This window comes from Plasmodium falciparum (genome assembly GCF_000002765.6).
Source record: "Plasmodium falciparum 3D7 genome assembly, chromosome: 3".
Classification (NCBI taxonomy): domain Eukaryota; phylum Apicomplexa; class Aconoidasida; order Haemosporida; family Plasmodiidae; genus Plasmodium; species Plasmodium falciparum.
The window spans coordinates 844,294-870,212 of NC_000521.4; the positions used below are offsets into that span (position 1 = coordinate 844,294).

The following is a 25,919-nucleotide window of genomic DNA, read 5'->3' on the forward strand; positions in this document are numbered from 1 at the left end:
ACAAATTTAATAAAAATGAAACAAATATGTATGCACATATATACATACATACATACATACATATGTATATATATATATGTAGAATGGTTTTAATGAAACATAAGGAAAAATAAACCTAACGAAACATTATATATGATATATGCTATCAATCGTATGATATATAGCTGGAACTTTTTTTTTTTTCTTTTTTTTTTTTTTCAAAAAATAAATATTATATATATATATATATATATATTTTTTTTTTTTTTAATTATATATTTAAATTGTTTTTATTTCATATTACTCTATTTTTATATTTTTTTGTTTCCTTATATTTTCATCATGGCCATTTTCAGTGCATATGTGTATTTAATATAAGTCATTATGAAAATTTACATATGATTTAAAAGGTGAATGTGTGTATTAATAAGGAAAAACTTAAAACATAGGTAAATAAATAAATAAATAAATAAATATATATATATATATATATATATATATATATATATATATATAATAATAATAAACCGAATAATCAATAAAATATTTAATAACATCACAATGTTCAGGTTTTTTCTTCTCTTGAGATCTTTAAATTTCAAAAAAAAAAAAAAAAATTAAATAAACAAAAAAAAAAAATAATAATAATAAATTAAAAAATTAAAAAATAATTATATAAAAATACATACTAAAAGATGCTTTTTATTATATACATATTATGGACATAAAAAACCTCGAAAAAAATAATAAAAAGAATTCTTGTTATTATATTTATATAATATTCACAATTTACATCAAATTATTTCATTTTCTGTATAAAAATAATAAAACTGTGTTTCTAATGATTTTACATATAAATAATATTTCTTGTGATATTTATATAGTATATATAAAATATTATATATATAAATATTATATATATATATATTATATTATATTATATAAGTTCATTATTGTATGTTATTTAAAATTTATATAGTATAATATCTTAATACATATATATATATATATATATAATATATATATAATATATATATTATATTATAAATATATATTTTTATTATAACATATGTTCACTTTATCTATTTTCTTTAAAAAAAAAAAAAAAGAAAGAAAAAAAAAAATATCCTTCATATTATACAGAATAAAATATATTAATTAAAAAAATGTATAATTAAATATATTATATATCTATTTATATATCCTTAATGTAAATTTTCATTTTTCCCATTTTTTTTTTTTTTTTTTTTTTTTTGTATTATCCTATTAAATATAAAAAGAAGATTTTTATAATAATCAATATATATAAAAAAAAAAAAAAGAAAAAAAATTATATATATATATATATATATATATATATATATTAATATATATATTATATATATAATATATATATATATTGATTAATTCATTTACATTTTATATTTAATTTATTTCAAAATGAATATTGCTATTGATGAGTATGGTCAACCCTTTGTTATATTAAGGGAAGAAGAAAAGAAACGAATTAAGGGGATTGAGGCACATAAGAGTAACATATTAGCAGCTAAGGTAGTAGCTGATATATTGAAAAGTTCAATAGGTCCAAGAGGTATGGATAAAATAATAGTAAGTGAAGATAATAATGTAACTGTTACAAATGACGGAGCAACAATTTTGGAGAAAATTGATGTACAACATGAATGTGCTAAATTATTAGTAGAATTATCAAAAAGTCAAGATAATGAAATTGGAGATGGTACTACAGGAGTAGTTATTATAGCAGGTGTATTATTAGAAGAAGCTTATGCTTTAATTGATAAAGGAATACATCCTTTAAGAATAGCTGATGGATTTGAGAATGCTTGTAATATAGCATTAAAAGTTATAGAAGATATTGCTTTAACAGTAGATATTGAAGAAAATGATCATAAAATATTAAAGAAAGTAGCTAAAACATCCTTAAGTTCTAAAATCGTTTCTAGTAAAAAAGATTTATTATCCAATATTGTTGTCGATGCCGTTTTATCAGTTGCAGATATGAAAAGAAAAGATGTTCGTTTTGATTTAATAAAAATAGAAGGTAAAACTGGAGGATTATTAGAAGAATCAACCTTAATAAAAGGTATTGTTTTAAATAAAGAATTATCACATTCTCAAATGATTAAAGAAGTTCGTAATGCAAAAATTGCTATTTTAACATGTCCATTTGAACCACCTAAACCCAAAATAAAACATAAATTAAATATAACTAATGTAGACGCATATAGAGATTTACAAGCTATAGAAAAGAAATATTTCTATGATATGGTAGCTTCTCTTAAAAAAGCAGGAGCCAATTTTGTTATATGCCAATGGGGTTTTGACGATGAAGCAAATTATTTATTATTAAAAGAAAATATACCAGCTATCAGATGGGTTGGAGGTGTCGAAATGGAATTAATAGCTATTGCCACCGGTGGAAAAATTATACCAAGATTTGAAGATATTGATGAATCTAAATTAGGTAAAGCAGATTTAATTCGAGAAATTAGTCATGGAACTGTAAACAATCCTATGGTTTATATTGAAGGATGCTCTAATACAAAAGCAATAACTATTTTATTAAGAGGTGGTAATCAAATGATGATTGAAGAATGTGAAAGAAGTGTTCATGATGCTCTCTGTTCTGTTCGTAATTTAATTAGAGATAACCGTATTTTACCAGGTGGAGGTTCAACCGAAATATATGCTGCTCTAGAAATAGAAAAAGTTGCTGATAAATGTAAAGGTATAGAACAATATGCTATCAGAGCTTTTGGTAATGCTTTATTATCTATACCTATCAACTTATGTAACAATATGGGTCTAAATAGTATTGATATCATTTCAGAAATTAAAACCAAAATTATTCAAGACAAAACAAAAAATCTAGGTATCGATTGTCTAAATTATAAAGTTGGTGATATGATTGAAAGAGGAATATTTGAAACTTTTAATTCAAAATATAACCAATTTTCTTTGGCTACACAAGTTGTTAAAATGATATTAAAAATTGACGATGTTATAGCTCCAAACGACTTCAATTAAAAAGGTATGTTATACATAGATATGCACATATATGTATATATATATATATATATATATATATTTATTTATTTATTTATTTATTTATTATTTTCTCATTTTTTATATACATTTGACACATAATTCTCTTACCCATTGTTAAATTAAAAAAAAGAAAAACAAAAATTACCTAATTAATTATTTTTTAACACAACAATATTATATAATGCATCTTCATTATCTTTTTATTATGAACTTAAAAACTTATGAATATATGTTAATTCATTAAATAAATCTTTTATACATCCATCATAAAAAGAAAAACAAAAAAACCTCTTTAAGCATGAATGTAAATAATATACATATAAATATATATTTTTTTATATATATATATATATTGTAATGTGGATATAAAATATTACAAATAAATATCTCATATGTAGCTTAACATAATTATTTTCCCAATGAACTATATATATAAATAAAATATTAAATATTTTAAACCGATTAAATTTATATAATATTACAAGAATAATTGAACTTATGTATCTATATATATTTTTTTTTTTTTGAAAAAAATTATTTCATTTTTTTATGTGCGTTATAATTATTTATGTATTTATTTTTGAATAAAGAAATTTTTTTTTTTTAAAAGTTTATATATATATATATTATATATATATATATATGTTTGTGTAAGTATGAATATTATGAATAAAAAAAAACAAAATGGGGGGGAGGGGGAAACAAAACATATTTAAATATATATATATATTTATTTATTTATGTAATTTAAAAACGTTTCAAAGATATGATTATATGATTATATGATTATATGATTACATTATTATATGATTATATAATTCTATTTATTAATCGTGTAATCATAAAAATATATATATATATATATATATATATATATAATATATATTATATTTAATGTTTAATTATTAAACTAATCTGCTTGTACTTCTTAATAAATTTCTACAATTGTGTTTGTTCGTAGAAGAACAGTGAGTCATTTCTACAATTCGATTTGAAGATTTCTTTGCACGATATTCAGATATTATACTACTACTATTTTCGTTGATACGTGGATAATTTATTGTATTCAAAGGTAATGTTTGTTGTTCATAGGGTAATACGTTTATGTTGTTACTACTGTTGTTATCTTTTGTTACCAAAGTTGGTAACCAATTCATATTATTTATATTATAATGATTATCATTTTTGACTTTTATTTTTACTATATGTTTCATAATTGTAATGTGATATTTTCCTTTCTTAACTTTGATATAAGATAATAAAATAATATTTTTCACCAACATTGGTTCCATTTCATTTCCATATAGATCCTTTCCAATGAAATTATTATCATCTATTACTTCAATTTCATATTCTCCTATTTTTAAATTATGAGCAATTATCTTGATTGTCTGAGATTTTTCAAAACTTTCATCTTGTTCTCCATCTAAATATTTCAAAACGATATAATAGTATTCTTCCCCTATTATCTGATCAGCAGTACTTATATCTGTTATTTCTGGATACGTATGGACATCTACATAATATCGTATTTCTTTATTATCGTCCAAGAACCATGCATTATCTATTATCGTTTTGATATGATCATTTATTATTTGTGGTCCACTTATAATAGATGGATAATAAAAACCATTCAAGACTTGTACACTATATCTTCCATTTTTTATGTTATCTAACTTTCCTTCTATTATTTTTTTGAATGAACATGTTTCGCCTTTTCCATTATCCAATAAGTACACGTAAGATCTGAAAAAGGTTTTCTGTTTTTTGGGCGCGACAACACGTGGTGCTGGTGCTATTACATTATTTATGTTTTCTTCTTTTTTTTCAATTTTCTTATAATATATATTTTTTCCTTCCAATATTGCGAACACACGTTCAATAACTATTTCATATATATCATCTGATAATTTTTTCCCACTCATTTTTATAATATCCTCTATATCAGTTTCTTTTATATCAGTTTTATCCTCACTACTAAAATCGTCCAAAATATATTTTCCATCCTTCACCGTTATATAATATAATCCTGGTTTCATAAAATAATTATGCACTATAAATATTTCATTCACTTTATTCGTGCCTACATTTTCTAAATGCGTATTTGTTATTAGTATATGATATCCTATGTTGTCTTGTGCATTCTCTTTATCTAACTCTTCAAAAAAAGAATTATCTCGAATGGTTATTATATCATGTATACCATAATTATTCATATCGTTTATTTTCTCTTTAGAAATTTGAAGGTAATATAAACCGTTTTGGGGCTTAGCATATAATAATTTCATTAAATCTGAAAAAAACTTTTCTTCATCCTCCTTAAATAAACCAATGCTATAATCTGAAGAAGCACCTCCAGCAAGAGGTTTATATACCTTACCATCTATTATTATTATAGAATATGTGGCATTATAAAGATTTTTCTTAGACACAAAATGTATTATCTTATTATCAATAGGATTTGGTATATTTCCTTGCATTGATTTATTTACTAAAAGATAATATCCTCTTTCATCTTTATCCGCTTTATCATATAATATATTGTCTTTTCTTTTTTCTTTTTCATGATATTTTTTGGTATCTATAATTTTTATGTAATACATTCCAACTGTATGCTCTTTCTTAGGTGTACTCCTCCATGCTTTGTTTATACAATATTTAAGTATTTCATCATTTTCTTGTGCTGCACTATCTCTTATAGGTTGAATGATATACTCTCCATTTATCATATTTATCTTATACTTTCCATTTTTTATTTTATGAACACTTTCAAATTCTATAATTTTTTTAAATTGTGACAAATCAGTTTTATCACCAGCAGTTATCTTTTCAATAATACATACATAAGACGTAGGTGGTAACAACGAGTTTGAAGGTGTTAAACTACTACCACCTGATGATGCAATATCTGTTAAACCATTTGCGATGAAATTATCATATGATGCAATTTCTTTATCTAAATGTACACGTTTTTCAATTTTCAATTCATATATACCATCTTTCATTGTACCCTTGTTAATCAAATGAGTACTGTCTTCAATCATGCGCTTAAGAAAAGATTCTTCTAATATACATTCCCCTTCGATACACGTTCCAAAAAATTTCCCATCGATAACTTGTACATTACATGTGCTAGAACTTAAATTACCATTTAATAAAATGTAGGAATTTCTAAATAATTCACCCGATGTGCGTCTACTCTCAGGAAGTTCACTGATATTAACTAAACAGTCCACTTTTCTAACATAACTAATTTGTGGAACAACAACTTTTTGTTTATTTTCTTGTATATTTCCATTCTTATCAATTGTTGATAGAACTTTTGGGATAGCAGCAGGACTATTATGTGTATTTCTACTTATTTTTTTATTATACAAATCAATATGAAAATCTCTTTTTCTTGCATCCGTTCTTATAATCATTTTCTTATTTTCGTTATAGTCCATTCCATTTTTATCTACACGTACTACATGCATCATATTCGTTTCAGCGTTTATAGAGCGAATATTATCGATTATGTCTATATTCCCTAAAATATGTACATAATAATCTCCATTTAATAATGTTACTTTCTTAAGAATATTTTTGTATATGACATCAAAGATATTACGAGTTAACAATACATCTACATTTCCGTCTATTATATATTCTGTTCCTGTAACTCTTAGAGACATTTGGCCTTCATGAATAACACATTTTGTATATACAACAAAATACAATTCTTCTTTTGGTGCATTTTCTTTACTTGGGTCAGCACATTCTATGATGAATAAAAATGGATTCCATCTCTCTTTTTTATCATCAGTTATTGGTGCTTCAACAATTTCGGGTTCTTTCTCCTTTTCAGGCAAAGCATCATCCTCATCCTCATTATTATTATTATTATTATTATTATTATTATTGCTATTACCATTAATATTATTTCTATTATCATTTTTATCTACTGAAATATTTTCATCAACCAAATTTACCACGAATTCATTATTAAATATATCACTTATTATCACCCTTATTAACTCATAACTCTTAACAAATTCTAAACCATACACAGTACACACCTTATGGTCTTCTTCCACCCTCTTATGTACTAATGACAAATCGATTGTATTGCTTTTAAATATACTTCGACTAAATGGGATGTTGATATACTCCAAATGCTTTAATTTTCTTGGATATTTATAAGACATATAATCATCAATTATATGTGTGCCTACATTATACAAATATGATTTTAAAGTAAATATCGGTTTGACGACCATATAAGGGTTTTCATGTAATATAATTGAATCTGAACATACATATATTAAATATTTAACTACACTATCATTTTTAGTATCTCCTTTATTTGTGTCCTTTATAATTATTGATATCTTTTCCTCATCAACCGGTAATAAAATGTTATTATTTTTTACTTCATATACTGGCCTTACTGGCATAGGCTCAAGGATTTGACGAGTTATTTCTCCATCCTTTTCATATTGAATGAAATAATTATTAAATTCATATAAACCATTTTTCAAATATTTCACGAACACATTTTTACAAACGAAATAAATGGAATTAGGCTCCAAATTAAAATCTTTTACAAAAGAATTATCATAATTTTTACGAGGATAACAATTTAATAGTAACTGATTTTTATTATCTAAGGAATTACCTATTATACGTATATAAGAAACTTCTTCCACTGATGAAAATTTATATGGGGACAAAACAAGAATGGCACTCAAGTATTTCTCCTTCATATAATTTTGACCTTCATATAAAAATACATTATTAAAAGAAAAATGTGAATCTGGTTTTTTCTTAATATAAATTTCTTCCCTATCTATATAAGTAAAACTTGGATAATGATATGTTAAAATATTATGTGGCAATTCTAAATAACCTCTGTGTGTAAAAAAAGAATTGTTACATCCATCATTATTATAAATATAATCTTCCATATAATGTTGTACCTCCCATAATTCTTTTATTAACAATTCATCATTTGATGTAGGTACATATTTTATTATATTCAAATATAAATTGGTATTAAATAACACAAAAGATTCTTTGATATTTCCCACATTATTTAACATTTCCCTATTGATATATAGAATATTGTCTTTTATGATAATCATACTATTATTTTTATTTACATCTTTTAATTCACTTATTTCTAAATAGATAGATAATTCTTTTAAGGCAGATATAACTTGAGGTGGTATAGATACAAAATAATAAATTAAAGTCTTCAATTCTTCTCTTGTTAATATATCAAAAAATTGCTTGTTCAACGTATAGGGTAATATATTACTTTGTAAGTCACCAAACAGATTAGCCAAATCCTCTTTTTCAAAATGACATATTTCTATGATTTCTCTAAATATCGCACCTCTATTTATACAATTATAATTATCATACCATATGTTAGAAATTAACGAATTTTTGTCATTCATCAAATGTAATCGATTATTATTCAAATATAATGTGCCACAAGCATTTAAATTATATGTTCCAACAGAAGTTGCCACCTCGTGAACTATCGTTTGGACTGTGTTATATATATCTGGATGCATAATTTTCCCTCCTAATTTTATATTATATCTATTAGATATAGTACTTGCATAATTATTTACCACATGAGGAAGTACTTCACTTTTTGTAAATAAAATGTCCTTTCTTTGATTATTCTCTAAATAAGATACATAAAATGGGGAATAATGCATATTATAAGAGAATTCAGGATAATTATCACACACTTGTAAACCATTATTATAATGATTACATGTAAGCGTTTGATTATAATATGTCTCAAATGTTCTAATTCTTTGATTGTTCGGGTGCTCATTATCTATTGATAATAATAATAATAAATTAAATGGATGAACAAAAAATGTTTGATATTCTACATTCAATTCTTTAACTATTTTATCTCCATTTTTAGATACAAAAATTATTTTCTCTAACATGAAAATAGAATCATTATTTAGTATATCTAAATATGTATTAAATATTATATCTGACTTTTTATAATTTACAGGTTCACCACCATGTACCAATAAAAATCTTTTCATTTCTAGAGTTTCCTTTTTATTGGATTTTCCAATAAAAGGGTATGATAAATTTCTATATAAAAAGTATACCATATAATCCATATTATTAGTAGTAGTATGTTCTTGTATCTTTATAATATTATCCAATAATGTTTTATTCATAGTTATAGTTACTAATATTCCATTACTATCAGCAGATGTATAAAAATTACTTATAACATTTTCATTATAATCAATCATATCTAAATTTATACATTCCATATGTGCAGGTTCATTTGGTATCAGTTTTGACATATATCCAGATTTTGACATTATTAATTGTATTGTAAATAATATTTCATCTTCTCCATATTCAGATACATCAATCGATTCAATAGGTCTTTCTAACAATTTCTGTATTATGTTATTTGCCTTAGTTATCATGTTTCTATTATCTGAAGGTATCAATATTTTATTGTCATTACTTATGTATTTATATAAAATAAAATATTTAAGGGAATTTTCTACTTCATCCACAAAATTAGAACAACATAGAATTTTCTTTTTTATCAACAATACATTCCATTGTGACATGTGATACATCATTTCGTTGATATCATATTTTTTACTATTATATTTGAACTCATCTATATATACGAAATATTTTATCTCAGCAAAAGGAGTTACATAATTATAATTTTTATTTGTAGAAATTGTACTTGAATTATTATTTAAAGCTGTCGCACTCAATTTATATGACGATGTTAATTCTACTATATATGCTGCTAATAATGATATCTCGTTTAATAATTCTTCAAAAGAGGTCGTGTGCCTATCAATAGATATACCAAATTTGCCTTTTAATAATTCGTGCACACTTCCTATATTTTCTCTATCTTGTTTTGGTAATTCACCCATATTACTGATAACATTAGAATCTATTAAACGTATTCCAGTTAAATCATAAAAGAATGTATAAAAGTCATAATTATTAAACAAATAGGCTACCTTGAACATCAATATGTAAACATTAGAATAATATTTATTAGGATATTTCAAATTCTTATGAGCATAAAGCAAATTCTGATTATATTCATCAATACTAACATTCAATTTGTATACCTTAGTCGGCTTTAATGGAATTCCATGAGATTCATATATCCCCATTTCAACTAAATCAAAAACATCTAATGAGCCTTTATCACGTTTATAAAAATTTAAATATATCTTATTCTTATTATTTCCTATGAAATATTTACCCATTTTACCCTTCAATAACACTTCTATTATCATATTTATTGCCTCACAATTTAAAGAGTCATTCACTAATATATTGAACTTGTTCATTAAATATGCATATGCACCTAAACATTCATAAGTATAAGGAGATATATTCACAAATGGATTAGGACTCGAAGGCATAGATCGTACTGATGGTATAATAGACATACGTTCATTATATCCCTCCTCTTTCTCATCATAAAAGTATATGTAATCATCCATAAATTTCATATAGACATTCTTCTTTATCTTATTATAATTTACATTAATTTGACCAAAAGGATATAATGATATATCATCATTCTTGGGTGTTTGTACATGTATGTTTAATTCATTGTTATATATTAACTCATTATATATTTTTATATTAAATTCTTTTAATTCTAATAATGATTCATAATTATAAAAATTATCATCATCATCTAAATGCAAATTGGGCGATTCCTTATTCACAGAAGATTTAAACATTACTTTCTCGCGACTATAATGCATCATATTATTATGCATATTTGTGTACAAACTGTTACTATAATGAGTTAAAATATGTTCCTCCTTATCAGAACTAAAATTTGATGTATATACTACTTGTAACATTTCTTCATGTCTTTCGTTAAAATTGGTTAAGAAGGATAGTTTTAAATTACCATGTAAATCCTTTATAGCATTTGGTACTTTCGCATTATTAATCAACACTTTAGATGTTATAATGTGACAACGATTTATGTATTCCTTACATACCTTATCATTATAATTAATGGGGAGAAATGTATTTGGTATTATAGGTATATGAGGTATCAAAACACAATAATACGATTCAGTTATTTCAGTATGAGTTTCAACAGTTAATAATACTTCAGGATATGGATTGATACTTAACGTATGTACTCTCAATAATCTAGTATCAAATATATATGAAAATGTATACTCAGGAAAACATATAGTAGATAATCCATTATTATTCTCTATACATATTTTACTTATAGCTATATAATCGTAATTATCTTCTATTACTATTGGTTCTGTGTTTGTACAATTCTCAATACAATTAATTGAAAACGATATTTTTTTTAACTCAAAATCTACAAATGTTTCTGCTCTATCACTTTTACGTCCAACTACTAGGATACTTATGATACTGTTGTTATTTACATATTTTGATACAAACTTTTTTAATGTATCGACATTTTTTTTATCTAAATGTGCATGCACATATACAGAATACGCAAATATTTCATTATAAACAAGTTCAATACTGACATCTTCAAATAAAGTTTTGTTCGTTATATGGTGTTTAATCATAATATCATCAGATAAATGAAATTCTTGATAATACAAAGTCATGTTACAATCAAATTCATATGTATAATACATTGTAGATAAGTTAGCATAACTATTACCAATTCTCATAATGTAACATTTATTTTTTAAAGAACTTTTTAATTTATTATTTATATACATACTAAATTCACGAGCTATAGATTCTAATATTAATAAACATATTTCTGATGATAATTCTCTTAATATTAATTGATTATTTACTATTTGTGCGTATACATTTGTACCATACTGTGAAATAAAATCTTTCTCTTTTTTAATTACAACATTATCGTTTAATCCAATAGTTTCTGCATTAAATTCAAAGTTCAATGAATTTAATAAGACTGCCAATTCTAATGCATATATGCCGTTATTTGGTTGATTTGCATGTGTACTATGATCTGGTAAATGCAAACCAGTAGTATAATATAACATTTTTTCATTTGAGATCTTATTATATTGTGCATATAATTCAAATAAAATTCTGAACATGTGCACATATTCCATTCTATTGTACATATTATTTTTATATATATATTTGGCTTTTGAAAGAATACGATTAGTATTTATTTTTACTAAACTTCCTCGAACAGTACCTCTAGGTATATAATAACTATTGTCATACATTAAGGGAAGGTTTATATTTTGATTATTTATAATCTCTATTAGTTGATCACTATCTTTTTTTTCGAATGAGATCATTATAGCATTCTTAAATTTTATATTCTCATCACTAACCTTTTTGTTCATATTTAATTTATTCATAAATTTGTCTACTAAATATACATGGTAACAATGAACATTTGATGAAGTAATATCATAATGAATGTTATATTTCTCTGAATGAGTCATAATAACTCCAGAACATGGAGATACCAATTCATGATAATTATCATATAATGTTTGATAATTTTCAATAGTGCTAGAATTTATTTCAGAATGGAAAAATAAAAATTTGTTAAATAAGTTATGTCCATTAACAAATGATTTTTGAGGGTATGTTAATCTATTTTTCTTGTCACTTCTTGTTTTATGTATAATGTTATTTTCCATATTATTCAAACTTATTTCTCTTGTAAAATCAGTACATGATCTGCAATGACACCCTTTTCCAATATCATAATCTTGATTATATATTAAGTCTGAAACTTCTACAATAATATTATAGTGTAATGAGGGAATGTTTTTAAAACGGAAAAATACAACTCTATGTTCGTTAAATTTTCCCATTAAAGTATGTACAGATATGATATCACTTTTTTCCTTTTGAACTAACATAATCTTAACACTATGTCCACTTATTCCATCTTTAACAAGGATATTGTAGTCTGTAGTTTCACATATATTTTCATAATCAATTACGCATGTATTCCCAAAGGAATATATATCCAAAGTGTATCTCTTTTGCTTTGGTAACAATTTGGATTTCTTTAAATTCCTTGAATTGTAATTGTTAATAGGATCTAACTGAACCTCATCAACACCAGATGAGAATACAATGCCTATAAGGCAAGCAAATAAAATATTATATATATTAAAAATATGCATTTTACATAAATTATAAATATATAAAATAAAAAAAAAATAAAATAAAATATATTATATATATTATGTATATATATATATATATTATTATATCTATATATTTATTTAAATATATAAGTATTTAATTATATCTTTAAAATCTTCTACAAACATATGAAGTTTAAAAATAATTAAAGTCAAAATATTTAAAAAAAAAATTTTTAAAATATAAATAAATATATTATTAAAAAAAAAAATTATTAAAATAATATATGTTATAATATTATTTTAAGTATTTTAACCTATATTAAAATATTTATTTGGGGGAATATAACGTATATATATATAATTTTTCTTTTAAATAAAGGTTAAATAGGTGTAATTATTTGCTATTATTTTTCCAAAATAATCATTTTTTATAATATTAAGCCTTTATTTTTATAGTATTTTTAGTTTTTTTTTTTTTTTTTTTTTTTTTCAGTTAGCCAAAAACTATATTTTTGTCTATTGCAGCACCATTTTTTTTTTTTTCCTATTTCAGGTAGCTAAATGTTGTATTTTTTTCTTGTTTTTCCTATTTCATGTAGCTAAATGTTGTATTTTTTTTTTTTTTTTCTAGGTAGCCAAAATTTGTATTTCCTTTTTTTTTTTTTTTCTAGGTAGCCAAAATTTGTATTTCCTTTTTTTTTTTTTTTCTAGGTAGCCAAAATTTGTATTTCCTTTTTTTTTTTTTTTTTTTTTTTTTGTAATGAGAAAAGGATAATTTACTTTGATATCTATATGTTTTAAAAAGTGTATTTAATATATTTTTTAGAAGGATAAACGTTGACTACAATATGTTAATGGTTGCATTATATATAAATCATTGGTTGTACATATAATATTTTATAATATTTATGTTAATTGTATCATGTTATGAAGAATTAATAAAAGAACAAAAAATAAATCAAATTAAATAAAATCATTTTATATTTATTTCGTATTTAAAAAATGTTTTACAAATAATTGTATATAATATAATTTTTTTTGTATTTCTATATGACAATTAGCGTTTCATAATGGTGTTATACTTGAACCACAATATTTATACTTTTTCTTTTTCCCTATATTGTATGCTTATATTCGTAATGAGATATAGATATATCAGTAGTAAATATATATATATATATATAAACATTACTTATTAACAACTAAATAATTGTATCCTGAACACAATCCCAAAAGGCATATTTTTTATAATATATATAAATGTTTTTTTTTTTTTTTTTTTTTTGCATTCCTACACTGGCAAAAGAATGTAATATAGAAAACATTTTTAAAAGTTGTTATATATATATATATATATATATATATTTATTTATTTATTAATCTACATTTTTAATAAGACGTTTCGTTAAAATATAAAAGTATTATTTGAAATGCAGATATATAAATATTATATTTTTGCAATATTCGCAAGTTTGTTTTATATATTTTTACCTTTTGAATATTCTATATCTACAATAAAATAAGGAAATATTTAATTATGTAATACTTTTTTTGTAAGAAAAAAAAAAAAAATAATAAAATGAGTATGTGAAAAATTAGCTCATTTTAGGATTATGTGTACCGTATTCCATTTTATTAATATTATACATAATTGTATTTTAAGTAAATGATTATAAAAGTAGGTGCTACAAAAAATACACATTATATATATTATATATAGTTTAATAATTCACGTATAATATAATATATAGGAAGTGAACTATATTTGATATTTAGATAAAAGTGACTTTAAAGCATATGTTATTTAACAACAGTATAGATGAAATATATAAAGAATAATATATTATTTCATAAGTGTTATTGATAAGTGACAGATTTTTTTTTTTTTTTTTTTCTTTCTATGATATTTATGTGGAACACAAATTTTTACAAATTCTTTGATTACCTTTTTTTTTTTTTTTTTAGTACTTTATTATTTTCGTCTTCTTTTATTTTTTATTAGAATTAGTGTTCTTTTCAGAAACGGGTGACAGAAAATATACATGAATTAAAATACAACCCAAATATATTATTGCATTTTGTACGGTATATTAAAAATAAAATTATTTTTGACAGATAAAAGAAAATATTAAAAAAAAAAAAAGAAGGGATAAAATAAGGAGTTACAAAGTTGTTTATATATTTTTTTTTTAATTTACGTTTAACTAGTAATAATATTAATTATTATAATATAAATAATATATATAAATAAATATGTATATATAATTGTTAAAGAAGGGTTGTATTTATAAATACCATTATATATACATATATATATTAAATGTTAAGGTTTTTATTTATATACCTTTTATTTTATTCACCCATTAAAATAACAATAATAATAATAATATATATATATATATATATATATATGTTTCATTATTATTTATATAAAGATGATTTTTCTTAAATGCTAATATTTCACTTCATTTTATAATTATTTTATTTTTCACATTTAATAAAAAAAAAAAAAAAAAAAATTTACCAATATTGCGTTGGGAACTATTTTCATTGTGTTGGAAAATTCAATTATGATATAACGCTCAATTTTTTTTTTTTTAACTCTCTTAAAATCATATATTAAAAGTGTTCATATATATTATATGATTTATAAAATTATTTATATTATATATATAGATAGGAATCTACATAATAATATATATAAATTTATACTATATATATATATGCATTTTTTTTTTTTTTGAATGTTTATTTTTTGATATCTTTGTAAATTATATAGAAATGAGGTAATGAAATATTTTAACAAAATTTACACAAGAATTTAAAAAAAAAAGAAAAAAATAAAAAAATAAAAAAATAAAAAAATAAAAAAATAAAATAAATAAATAAATATATATATATACATTATTTATATATATATATATAATATAATTAAATAATATTATATAATTTAATAATATAATTTAATATAATATATTTTTATAATTGTAATTTTTCAAAAAATAATAATTTTTAAATATATATATATATATATATATATATATATATATATATATAAAAATATTATGTTTATATAAACATCGTAATTTATAATTTTCTTTTTCCTTTTTTATTAATATTATTCATTCTGAAAACAAATTTCCCCATTTCCCTCCTTAAAAATATATATATATAAAAAAAAAAAAAAAAAAAAAAAAAAAGTACAGTTTGTTTGCACATTGTAAATTATATTTATAAATATTGTATAAACTGAAAGAAAAAAAAAAAAAAAAAAAAAAAAAAAATTAAAAATAAAATATGTATTTTCTTATAAAATAATATTTAAAAAAAAAAAAAAAAAAAAAATGAAATGCCTTGTTATAGTTGATGCACAAAATGACTTTTTACCGAACGGATCATTTAACTCGAAAGCTGAGTATTTAGATGTTATAGATAAAATTAATAGTGTAAGATTAAATTTGTATAAATGTACAGAAGAAAGTTTATTAAAATTAAAAGATTGTAAAGATATTATAGAAGAGAAAGGGGGAAAAAAATATGAATATATGTATGAAGATAAGGATATTGTTGAATATTCAAAATGTCATAATATCATAGATGATGAAAATAATAATGAGGATATATATTTATTTCCCATGAATGAAAATATACATAATAATATAAATGGATATCCGCATGATTGTATGAATAATATATATGATAGTAGTAATATTAATTGTTATAATAATAATAATAATGAAATAAATAATAATTGTAATAATAATTATGATAACAACGTTGTTAATTTAACAAATCATACAGAACATGCAGATCATATAATAGATTATAATAATATAAAAACTAATAGTGATGACTTAAAATTTGGTATGTGCATTTTAACCGTTGATTATCATCCTGCAATGCATATTTCTTTTGCCGAAACTCATAGATTGTTATATGAAAAAATATGTAACAATAATTTAAAATGTAATAATATAAATAATAAATCGAATATGAATTGTTATGATATGAATAATTCAGAAAATTCATGTATTAATAATAATGAAAATGAGGAAATGAAAAAAATAGATGTAAATAACAATTTAATAATCGAAGAAACCGAAATAGAATCATTTTTGAAAAATAATAACATCCATACATTAAGTGATGTTCTTAATAATATTGATAAAATTAAATCATCACAGATAATATATAAAAATATTAAAAGTAAAAATGATATTATGGAATATCATAAAATAAATTTTTTAAATGAAAATATAGATGTATGGCCTGTACATTGTGTTAAAAATACATATGGATGTAAAGTACATAACAAACTCATAAGACATATAAATGATATTATTATTAAAAAGGCTCAAAAAGAAAATAAAGATAGCCATACCATATTTGAAAATGAACAAGTAAATGGTAATATACAGAAATTATTAAAACAAAAAAATATCACATCTGTATATGTCTGTGGTTTTATTTTTGAATATTGTGTTAAAGAAACAGCACTCAGCTTTTTAAATTTGGGATATGAAACGTATATTGTTGAAGACGCAACAGCTTATTTATTTGACCGACAGGAAGATAAATTATTTTTACAAAATAAAGGAATCAAATTTATTAACTCATCAAAACTTTTGTCATAACCTGTAAAAATGTTTATATATATATATATATATATATATATATATACAATGTTGTGTTTATATATTTTATCTTGTTATATAATTAGGTAAATTTTTTTTTTTTTTTTTTTTTTTTCATTTTATTTAATCAGTTTTTGAAAATGGCTGCATTTTAAAAAGTAATAATTTTTTATATTCTCTTGTGTATTTTGAAATTTTATATGAATTTATTTTTAAAAGAAATAAATTATTACATACATATATGCACATATATACATATATATAAATATATATATATATATATATATATATGTTTTTATTTATTCGTGTGTGTGTGTGTGTAAGGATTATTCTATTATGTTATGCGTATTTGTAATCTTTGTTTTACCAAAAAAATTAGTTATAATTTAAAAATAAAAAAAAAAAAAAAAAAAGGGGACTTTTTTTTATATTATATATATATATATATATATAGAATGTGTACTTTTCATATTAATATATTTTTAAATCACTATATTATATATATTTTTTTATTTTATATATATACATATTAATATGTGTACACATTTTTATTTTTTTTTTATTTGTGATTTTTCAAATTATTTAATGTTTTTTTTTTTTTTTTTAAATATCTTTTTAATTTCGAAATTATAACTTATTTAATATTTATTAAATTGTTCTTTATCATATTTTAAAGCTCTTCTTTTCCATGCCCATAAAATAAAATTTTCGTTATGTAATAAATACCTTTTATTATTTTCCAAAGATACCTGAAAGGTATATATATTAAAGGAGTAAATAATAAAGAAATATATATATATATATATATATATATATGCATATATTTCGCATTTATAAATTGAAAAAAAAAAATATAGATGTAACATTTATATTAATTTTTTTAATTATTGTTATTATGTTTTTTTTTTTTTTTTATTATTTATTTGTTTATTTTTTATAATTTTCTCTCTTTAATATTATACCTTAACACATTTATCTTGAATAAGATTATTTATCAAATTAAAGTAGGTTCGTTTAACCTTTTTTGTAGACTGAAAAAAAAAAAAAAAAAAAAAAAAAAATATATATATATATATATATATTAAGTCTAAAGCTAAATATATATATAACTATAAATAAATATTTCCATAATTTTTATGAGCAAACTTGTAATTTTATATTTTTATCTATTTAAATTTTTAATATGTAACAAAAAATATATAAAAAAAAAAAATATTGCATATAATAATTGTAGAAATTATATATATGTATGTATGTATGTGTATAGATATATTCTTTTATATCTTACATTGATAACGATATGCTTAAACTTTTTCAAATACCTACAAAATAAAGAAATACAAATATATATATATTATATATTATATATTATATATCATATATTTTCTTTTTTCTTTTTTCTTTTTTTAATTTTCATTTTATACCAAGTCAAAAGTTCTGTATCTGAACATTTTTCTTTTTTTATGTGAGATATATAAAAGCAAGCAAAGAAGGCAAAGTGTACATATTTTTCATAATCTAAGATATAATTTTTATCCTACAGATCATAAGAATATATAATATGTATAAATGAGTAAATATACATATATATATATATATATATATATATATATATATATATATATATATATATGTGTGTATGTATTTATCCTTTTTACTTCTATTAGTGAATTTTTTGAATATCCGCTGTATGTATATTCATTCCCATCAGATGCTATATCAAAATTCATTTTTTTGCTCTTTTTATATATATATATATATATATATATATATATATAATACAAAAAAATTAAAAAAAAAAAAAAAAGAAAAAAATATAACAATGTATTTACCGAATCAAATACAAATATGATGAAGAATAATAAGTAAATAAAATGTTTATTACATATGAAATTTCGATATTATTCCTTTGGAAGGATAATTTTGTGGGATAAAAATTTTTTGATTACAGCATAATTTATATTCATAAATATATATTAAAAAAACATAGCGAATATTTATTATATAAATATATATTTTTTTTTTTTCTGGAAGATATCAATTTAAGACATTTGCTTCTTCAATATATATATATATAAGTGAAGGAAAAAAAGGATAAAAAAAAAAAAAAAAAAAAAAAAAAATTACAAAAAATATAAAATATTTTATGATCACATATGAAATTATATATATATCTCCCTATTAATAAATTGAAATATGTATGACATTTTACGATTCACATATATATATATATATATATAAATGTTGTATAATACATATCATATTTCACATTTTAAGTTATTATATATAAATATATATATAAGGTAATCTAAGAAATAGATATTTTTATTATTATTGCTTCACATTTATATATAATTACACCATTCAAAAAATTCTTTTGTTTTTTTTTTTATAAATTTTCATCATATGAATTATTTTTATGTATTTTTTTCTTATATGTATAAGATATTTATAACGAATATGATGATTCTTATTATATAAGAGAAAAATAGGTTATTATTTTTGTTATTATTGTTATTATTATTATTTTTATTATTATATCTTTGTTCTGTTATACATATTATTTATTTACTAGTGTAATATTATATATGTGTATTATATATATATATATATATATGTATATATCCATATATCAAAAGAAAATTTACTTTTATTGTATGGTTTTCAGTATGTGAAAATTTTAAGCCTTAATTTTTAATCATAATAATATATTTATATATGTATATGTTTTTTTTTCCTTTTTTTTTTTTTTTTTTTTTTTTTTGTAAAAATATATTTATATTGCATATATGTATGTGTTTTCTTTTTTGTTTTGTTTTTATGTTGAAAAAAATAATCATAATAATAATAATACAAGGAGCATTAAACTAATTGATTTTTAATAAAAAGAAAAAAAAAAAACAAGCAGAAAATGTCAGGCAATAATGTTCAAGAGGAAGATAGCACATGTAATAAGAAAGGATAAAAATATGTTAAAAAAATAGAAATAGATAAATGAATATATATATATATATATATATATATATATTAGATTATGTTGTAAATTGCGAAGTTTTATTTTATCTTTTTTAGTTCATGTGAGCAACTTATACAGCGAAACGGAAATAAAGAAAATTACCCAAGACTTTATAAGTGAAGTAAAGAGAAAAAGATATGCATACATATAAAATTATATATTCATCATCACGTACTTATATATATATATATATATATATATATTTAATTATTTATGTTTATATGTTTTTTATAACCAATATATAAATTCTTTTCCACACTTTTTTTCAATATGTCATTTTAAAGAAAATACGAGAACAAAATTTTGAGGAAATTGTAAAATACTCAAATATACGAATTTTTTTGAGCTTAGTTTTGATAGTTATAGGTAAGATATAAAAGATAAATATATGAATAAAATATAAGACTTTTGAATAAATAGATACATATATATATATATATATATATATATATATATATATATATATATATATGTATTTATATATATTTTTTTTTTTTTAGGAACATACTGCTCAATATTTGTTCAGTATAAAAAAAACCCAGTGATTATGATACAACTATTGGTAATATTAATAATAATATTAGTCATATAATATATATATATAATGACATATACATATATTCATATATGTACTTATATTCCTCTTAATTTAGGTGGCTTTTTTTGTAGTATCAACAACTTTGATTATCTTTGAATATTTTTTCTTTGATGATGTTTTTATGATATTAAGATCGAATAACGTAATAAATTATAACTTGACATTTGAATAATAGGAATTATACAACTTTATATATATATATATATATATATTTATTTATTTATATTTATTTATTTGTATGTTTAGGGTTCCTTGGTAAAATTGTATTGTCGTTTGGACGTGAAAAAAAGTACCCTAATTTTGGGTAACAAGAATAAAAGAAAATATAAAAAAAAAATATATATATATATATATTGTATATATTTTAATATGCCAACCCCATGTTTGTCTACATATATATATATATTTGTCTTGTATTTATGTCAACTTTTTACAGCCTATAAATTAAATAAAAACGTTTTTGAAACCTCGTTTGAATTAAAAAGACTTTATAATGAGAACGGGTAAGCTCCTATGATTTATGAATATATAAACTAAAAAGGGAAAAAAAAAAAAAAAAAAAAAAAAAAATTAATATATATTTATAAGTATATATGTATATGCCACTTCATTCTTTGTGTAGCTATTTAATGAAACCTTATGCAAAAAATGTTGTTATGAATTTTCTTTCTGCTCATGGACGAACACTGAAATTAAAAAACTAAAGAGCAACCAAATAGAAAAAGGAAAATAAAAGGAATTCGGAATTTTTTTCAAGATAATACATTTTGATGATAAGAAGAATATCAGAATCTCCATATATTATAAAATATACTATATAGCATTTATATTATAAGCGATTTGTATCTGTATGTTTTTATGTTTTTATATTTTTATATTTCTTTTTTTTTTCTTTTTCTTTTTCTTTTTCTTTTTTTTTAAATATTTTTAGTTATTTAATTATGAATGTTTTTATATTTTACTCATAAGAGTTCATTTTAATGCTTCTCATAATTAAACTTCCAAACCAATTTTAATAAGTTGTGTCCATAAATTTATATTACTTATATATAATAGTTAAAAAGAAATAGAGAACATGAACTATTAGGGGGGATACATATAATAATATATAAATATATGTGTGTGTATAAATATATATATATATATATATATATTTACATATTTATATATGTACCTCATTTTGAACGCTATTTAAAAAAGAGGGAAAAAACATGGTCATTTTTTGAACATTACTTTATATAACGGTTGACCATACTTTGTTATATTTAGTATGAAAAAGATGTATATACATAATATATGAAAAAAAAAAAAGAAGAAGAAGAAATAAATTAATTTGATATTCATATGTGCTCAGTTTTATGACAGCATGGATGAATACACATTTATATGTGTGTATCCACTAAGATATTAATGACAAGCTTGTAAAATAATTATAATCTTTATATGCTTCATAAGGAAAAAAAAAAAAATAAAAAATACATACATAATACATACATATATAAATATATCATATTGGATACCTTTTTATTAGTTCCTTCCCTTTTAAAGGAAAAATAAAATTCTTATATGCTCATGAGTTCGTCCTTTCTATTTTGATTACACAAGAATATATGTGTATTATAACGTAATAAACTTTTAAGAAAAAATATTACGCATAAATTAATAAATATATATACATATTAAAAATGTGTAATGATATAATTATTACTTTTTTTTTTTCTTTTAATGTTAGTATTATTACTTATCATAAAAAGTGAAAGATAAAGAAATATATATTTCTTTTTTTACAAGGTTTATTTTATTACATTAAATAATATATTTATTACATATATCACAAGAATGTGTTGAAAAAAAAAAAAAAATAATAAAAAAAATATATATATATATATATATATATATATATATATATATAATTTAATATATATATATAATTATAAATAATGATATATAAATTATTGTATATATATATATATATTATATATATATAATCCGAAAATTTTTCTTTTTTTTTTTTTTTTTGGAAAAAGCTTAAATATGAATTTACTAATTATTACAAAAAAATATATATATATTTATACCCCTGCTTACTACATATTTTAAAATATCAAAAGAAAAATTAAATATAAAATAATAAAGCCCCAATAAAAAAAAATATAATAAAAAAAAAAAAAAAAAAAAAAAAAAAAACATTCATATATTATATATATATATATATATATATTATATATGTTTATCATTTATGTTTTAAAAAATGAAAAATTAAATATAAAGTACAAAATTAAAATCTTAAAATTAAAAAAGAAAAACCCCAAAAATAAAAAAAAAAAAAATAAAAATAAACAAAAGTAATGATAAAACCATGTTTAAAAAAAAAAAAAAAATGTTTAATATAAATTGAAGAAATTGACTAAATTAAAGAATACTTATATAATACCATGAGAGAATAAATGAATTGATCATTCATTATGTGAATTATATTATTATATATATATATATATATATATATATATTTATGTATATTATTATGTATGTATGTATGTGCTTATCCATTTAATGAAACTTTTATTAAGTACCCCTTTTTCAAATTTTATTATTTTATTTTTATTATATTTCTTTTTTGGAGGAATTAAGAAGAATATATATAAATATATGTGTATATTTTTCATAAGTGTAATTAACCCTTAATATATATGTATATGTGTATATTAAAAGTATGTTTTATATATCATAAATCTGTTCATATGTGTTTTATTTTTATGAACCACATTTAAAAAAATTATGTTTCCACATTCTATCATTTTTCTTTGTGCTTTAAACATTATACATCTAAATAAAGTTAACACACACATAATATATATATGTGAAAGAAAATGAATACGTATTTTATAAATAATATAGTAGAAATATATTATATATATATATATATATTATGTATATAATAAATAATTGAGTTATAAAATATTTTTTGTACACATAATAGTAAGACTTGTGTAATTTATATGTAAAATTATTCCAAAGTATAATATTATTATATATGTGTATGTTTTTATTTATTTATTTGTTTTTTTTTTTTTTTTTTTTTTTTTTTTTACAAAGTTTTAATAATTTCCCATATTATACATATATATATATATATTTTTTTTTTTATGAATTTACATTCCTGTTATGTATACTAAGTACTGTTGAATTATATATATGTATATATATATATATATATATATAATTTTTTTTTTTTTTTTTTTTTTTTTTTACTTCGTCATTTTAAAATGTGATTGTAATTATATTAATTGTTATAATTTTTTTTTTTTTTTTTATATTATATATATTATATATATATATATATATATATATATATATATATATATATAATAAGAAGGTACACGTAAGTAATAATTTATCATCATTAGTTTTTCATTTTTTATTTGTTTTAATTTAATATGTTATAATAAGTATTTCATTTTTTTATTTATTTATTTATTTTATAATTTTTTTTATCTTATTAATTGTTATACACTTTTTCAATTTTTTTAGTAGTTTTCATATATATATATATATATATATATATATATATATATATATATGGTGTATGTATGTATGGGCTTTTATTATTATTTTTTAATTTGTATAAATTTTTACACTTTTTAAGACCTTATATAAAAAATCAGCATATATTATTTTTTATATATGTATAGTATAAATTATATCTATCATTTGTAATATATATATATATAATATGTATAGATATGTGTGTATATATATTATTTATTCATTAAAAGAATTAGTTGTATGCCTTTTTATTATGGATTAAGGTATTAAAAAAAAATATAATATATATATATAGTAAAATAAAACATATACACATATTTTATTTGATTATAAATATATGTATATTATATAAGTATTTATTCATTTATGTATTTTTTTTTTTTTTTTTTCCTTGTTTTTTTTTTTTTTTTTTTGTTTTACACAGATATAGATTTATATTATGGTATAAAAAAATACACACTTATATATATTCTTATCTGAACAATATATTTATATTATATATAATTTTTTTTTTTTTTTTTTTTTTTTTTTTTTTTTTTTTTACAACAATATATATTTTTTATTTGTTCATAATATATATACATATATATAAAATATTTGTATTACTTTGTTATTATTTATTTTCTATTTTCATCGAAAAAATTTGATTTGAAACATTATATAGGTTTATTTAATTATATTGATAAATTAATTTATATTTCTTTCTTTTTTTCTTTCCTTTTTTTTTTTTTTTTTTTTTTTAAATATATTTATATAAGTTTACATTTTGTTTATTTTTCCATTTCTCCTTAGGTTTCAAGATCTCTGTAATTTATAATTTTTTATTTGGATTAATAACAATTTCGTTTTAAGATATACTAAAATGCTAACTTAATAATAATATTATAAACAAAAAAACAACAAAAAAAAAAAAAAAATATATATATATATATATATATATATATATATAT

The 25,919-nt window shown here is 19.8% G+C and overlaps 5 protein-coding genes across 5 annotated transcripts; 3 read left to right on the forward strand and 2 right to left on the reverse strand.

Moving 5' to 3' along the window:
- Nucleotides 1-1,419: 1,419 nt before the first annotated feature.
- Nucleotides 1,420-3,027, forward strand: PF3D7_0320300 (T-complex protein 1 subunit epsilon; the record flags this gene model as incomplete). Its single annotated transcript, XM_001351237.1, has 1 exon — nt 1,420-3,027. One exon carries the CDS (start codon nt 1,420-1,422, stop codon nt 3,025-3,027), a length of 1,608 nt encoding a protein of 535 aa, XP_001351273.1.
- A 926-nt stretch (nt 3,028-3,953) lies between these two features.
- Nucleotides 3,954-13,211, reverse strand: PF3D7_0320400 (oocyst capsule protein Cap380; the record flags this gene model as incomplete). The annotated part of the gene is made up of 1 exon (XM_001351238.1): nt 3,954-13,211. The coding sequence occupies one exon, from the start codon at nt 13,209-13,211 to the stop codon at nt 3,954-3,956; it is 9,258 nt and encodes a 3,085-aa protein (XP_001351274.1).
- Nucleotides 13,212-16,519: 3,308 nt separating this feature from the next.
- PF3D7_0320500 (nicotinamidase, putative) lies at nt 16,520-17,809 on the forward strand (the record flags this gene model as incomplete). The annotated part of the gene is made up of 1 exon (XM_001351239.1): nt 16,520-17,809. The coding sequence occupies one exon, from the start codon at nt 16,520-16,522 to the stop codon at nt 17,807-17,809; it is 1,290 nt and encodes a 429-aa protein (XP_001351275.1).
- Nucleotides 17,810-18,447: 638 nt separating this feature from the next.
- PF3D7_0320600 (conserved protein, unknown function) lies at nt 18,448-19,539 on the reverse strand (the record flags this gene model as incomplete). Its single annotated transcript, XM_001351240.1, has 5 exons — nt 18,448-18,558; nt 18,772-18,840; nt 19,098-19,131; nt 19,234-19,346; nt 19,468-19,539. 5 exons carry the CDS (start codon nt 19,537-19,539, stop codon nt 18,448-18,450), a joined length of 399 nt encoding a protein of 132 aa, XP_001351276.1.
- Nucleotides 19,540-20,720: 1,181 nt separating this feature from the next.
- Nucleotides 20,721-22,127, forward strand: PF3D7_0320700 (signal peptidase complex subunit 2; the record flags this gene model as incomplete). Its single annotated transcript, XM_001351241.1, has 8 exons — nt 20,721-20,757; nt 20,882-20,946; nt 21,110-21,191; nt 21,326-21,387; nt 21,479-21,565; nt 21,670-21,727; nt 21,860-21,926; nt 22,046-22,127. 8 exons carry the CDS (start codon nt 20,721-20,723, stop codon nt 22,125-22,127), a joined length of 540 nt encoding a protein of 179 aa, XP_001351277.1.
- Between the last annotated feature and the right edge of the window lie 3,792 nt (nt 22,128-25,919).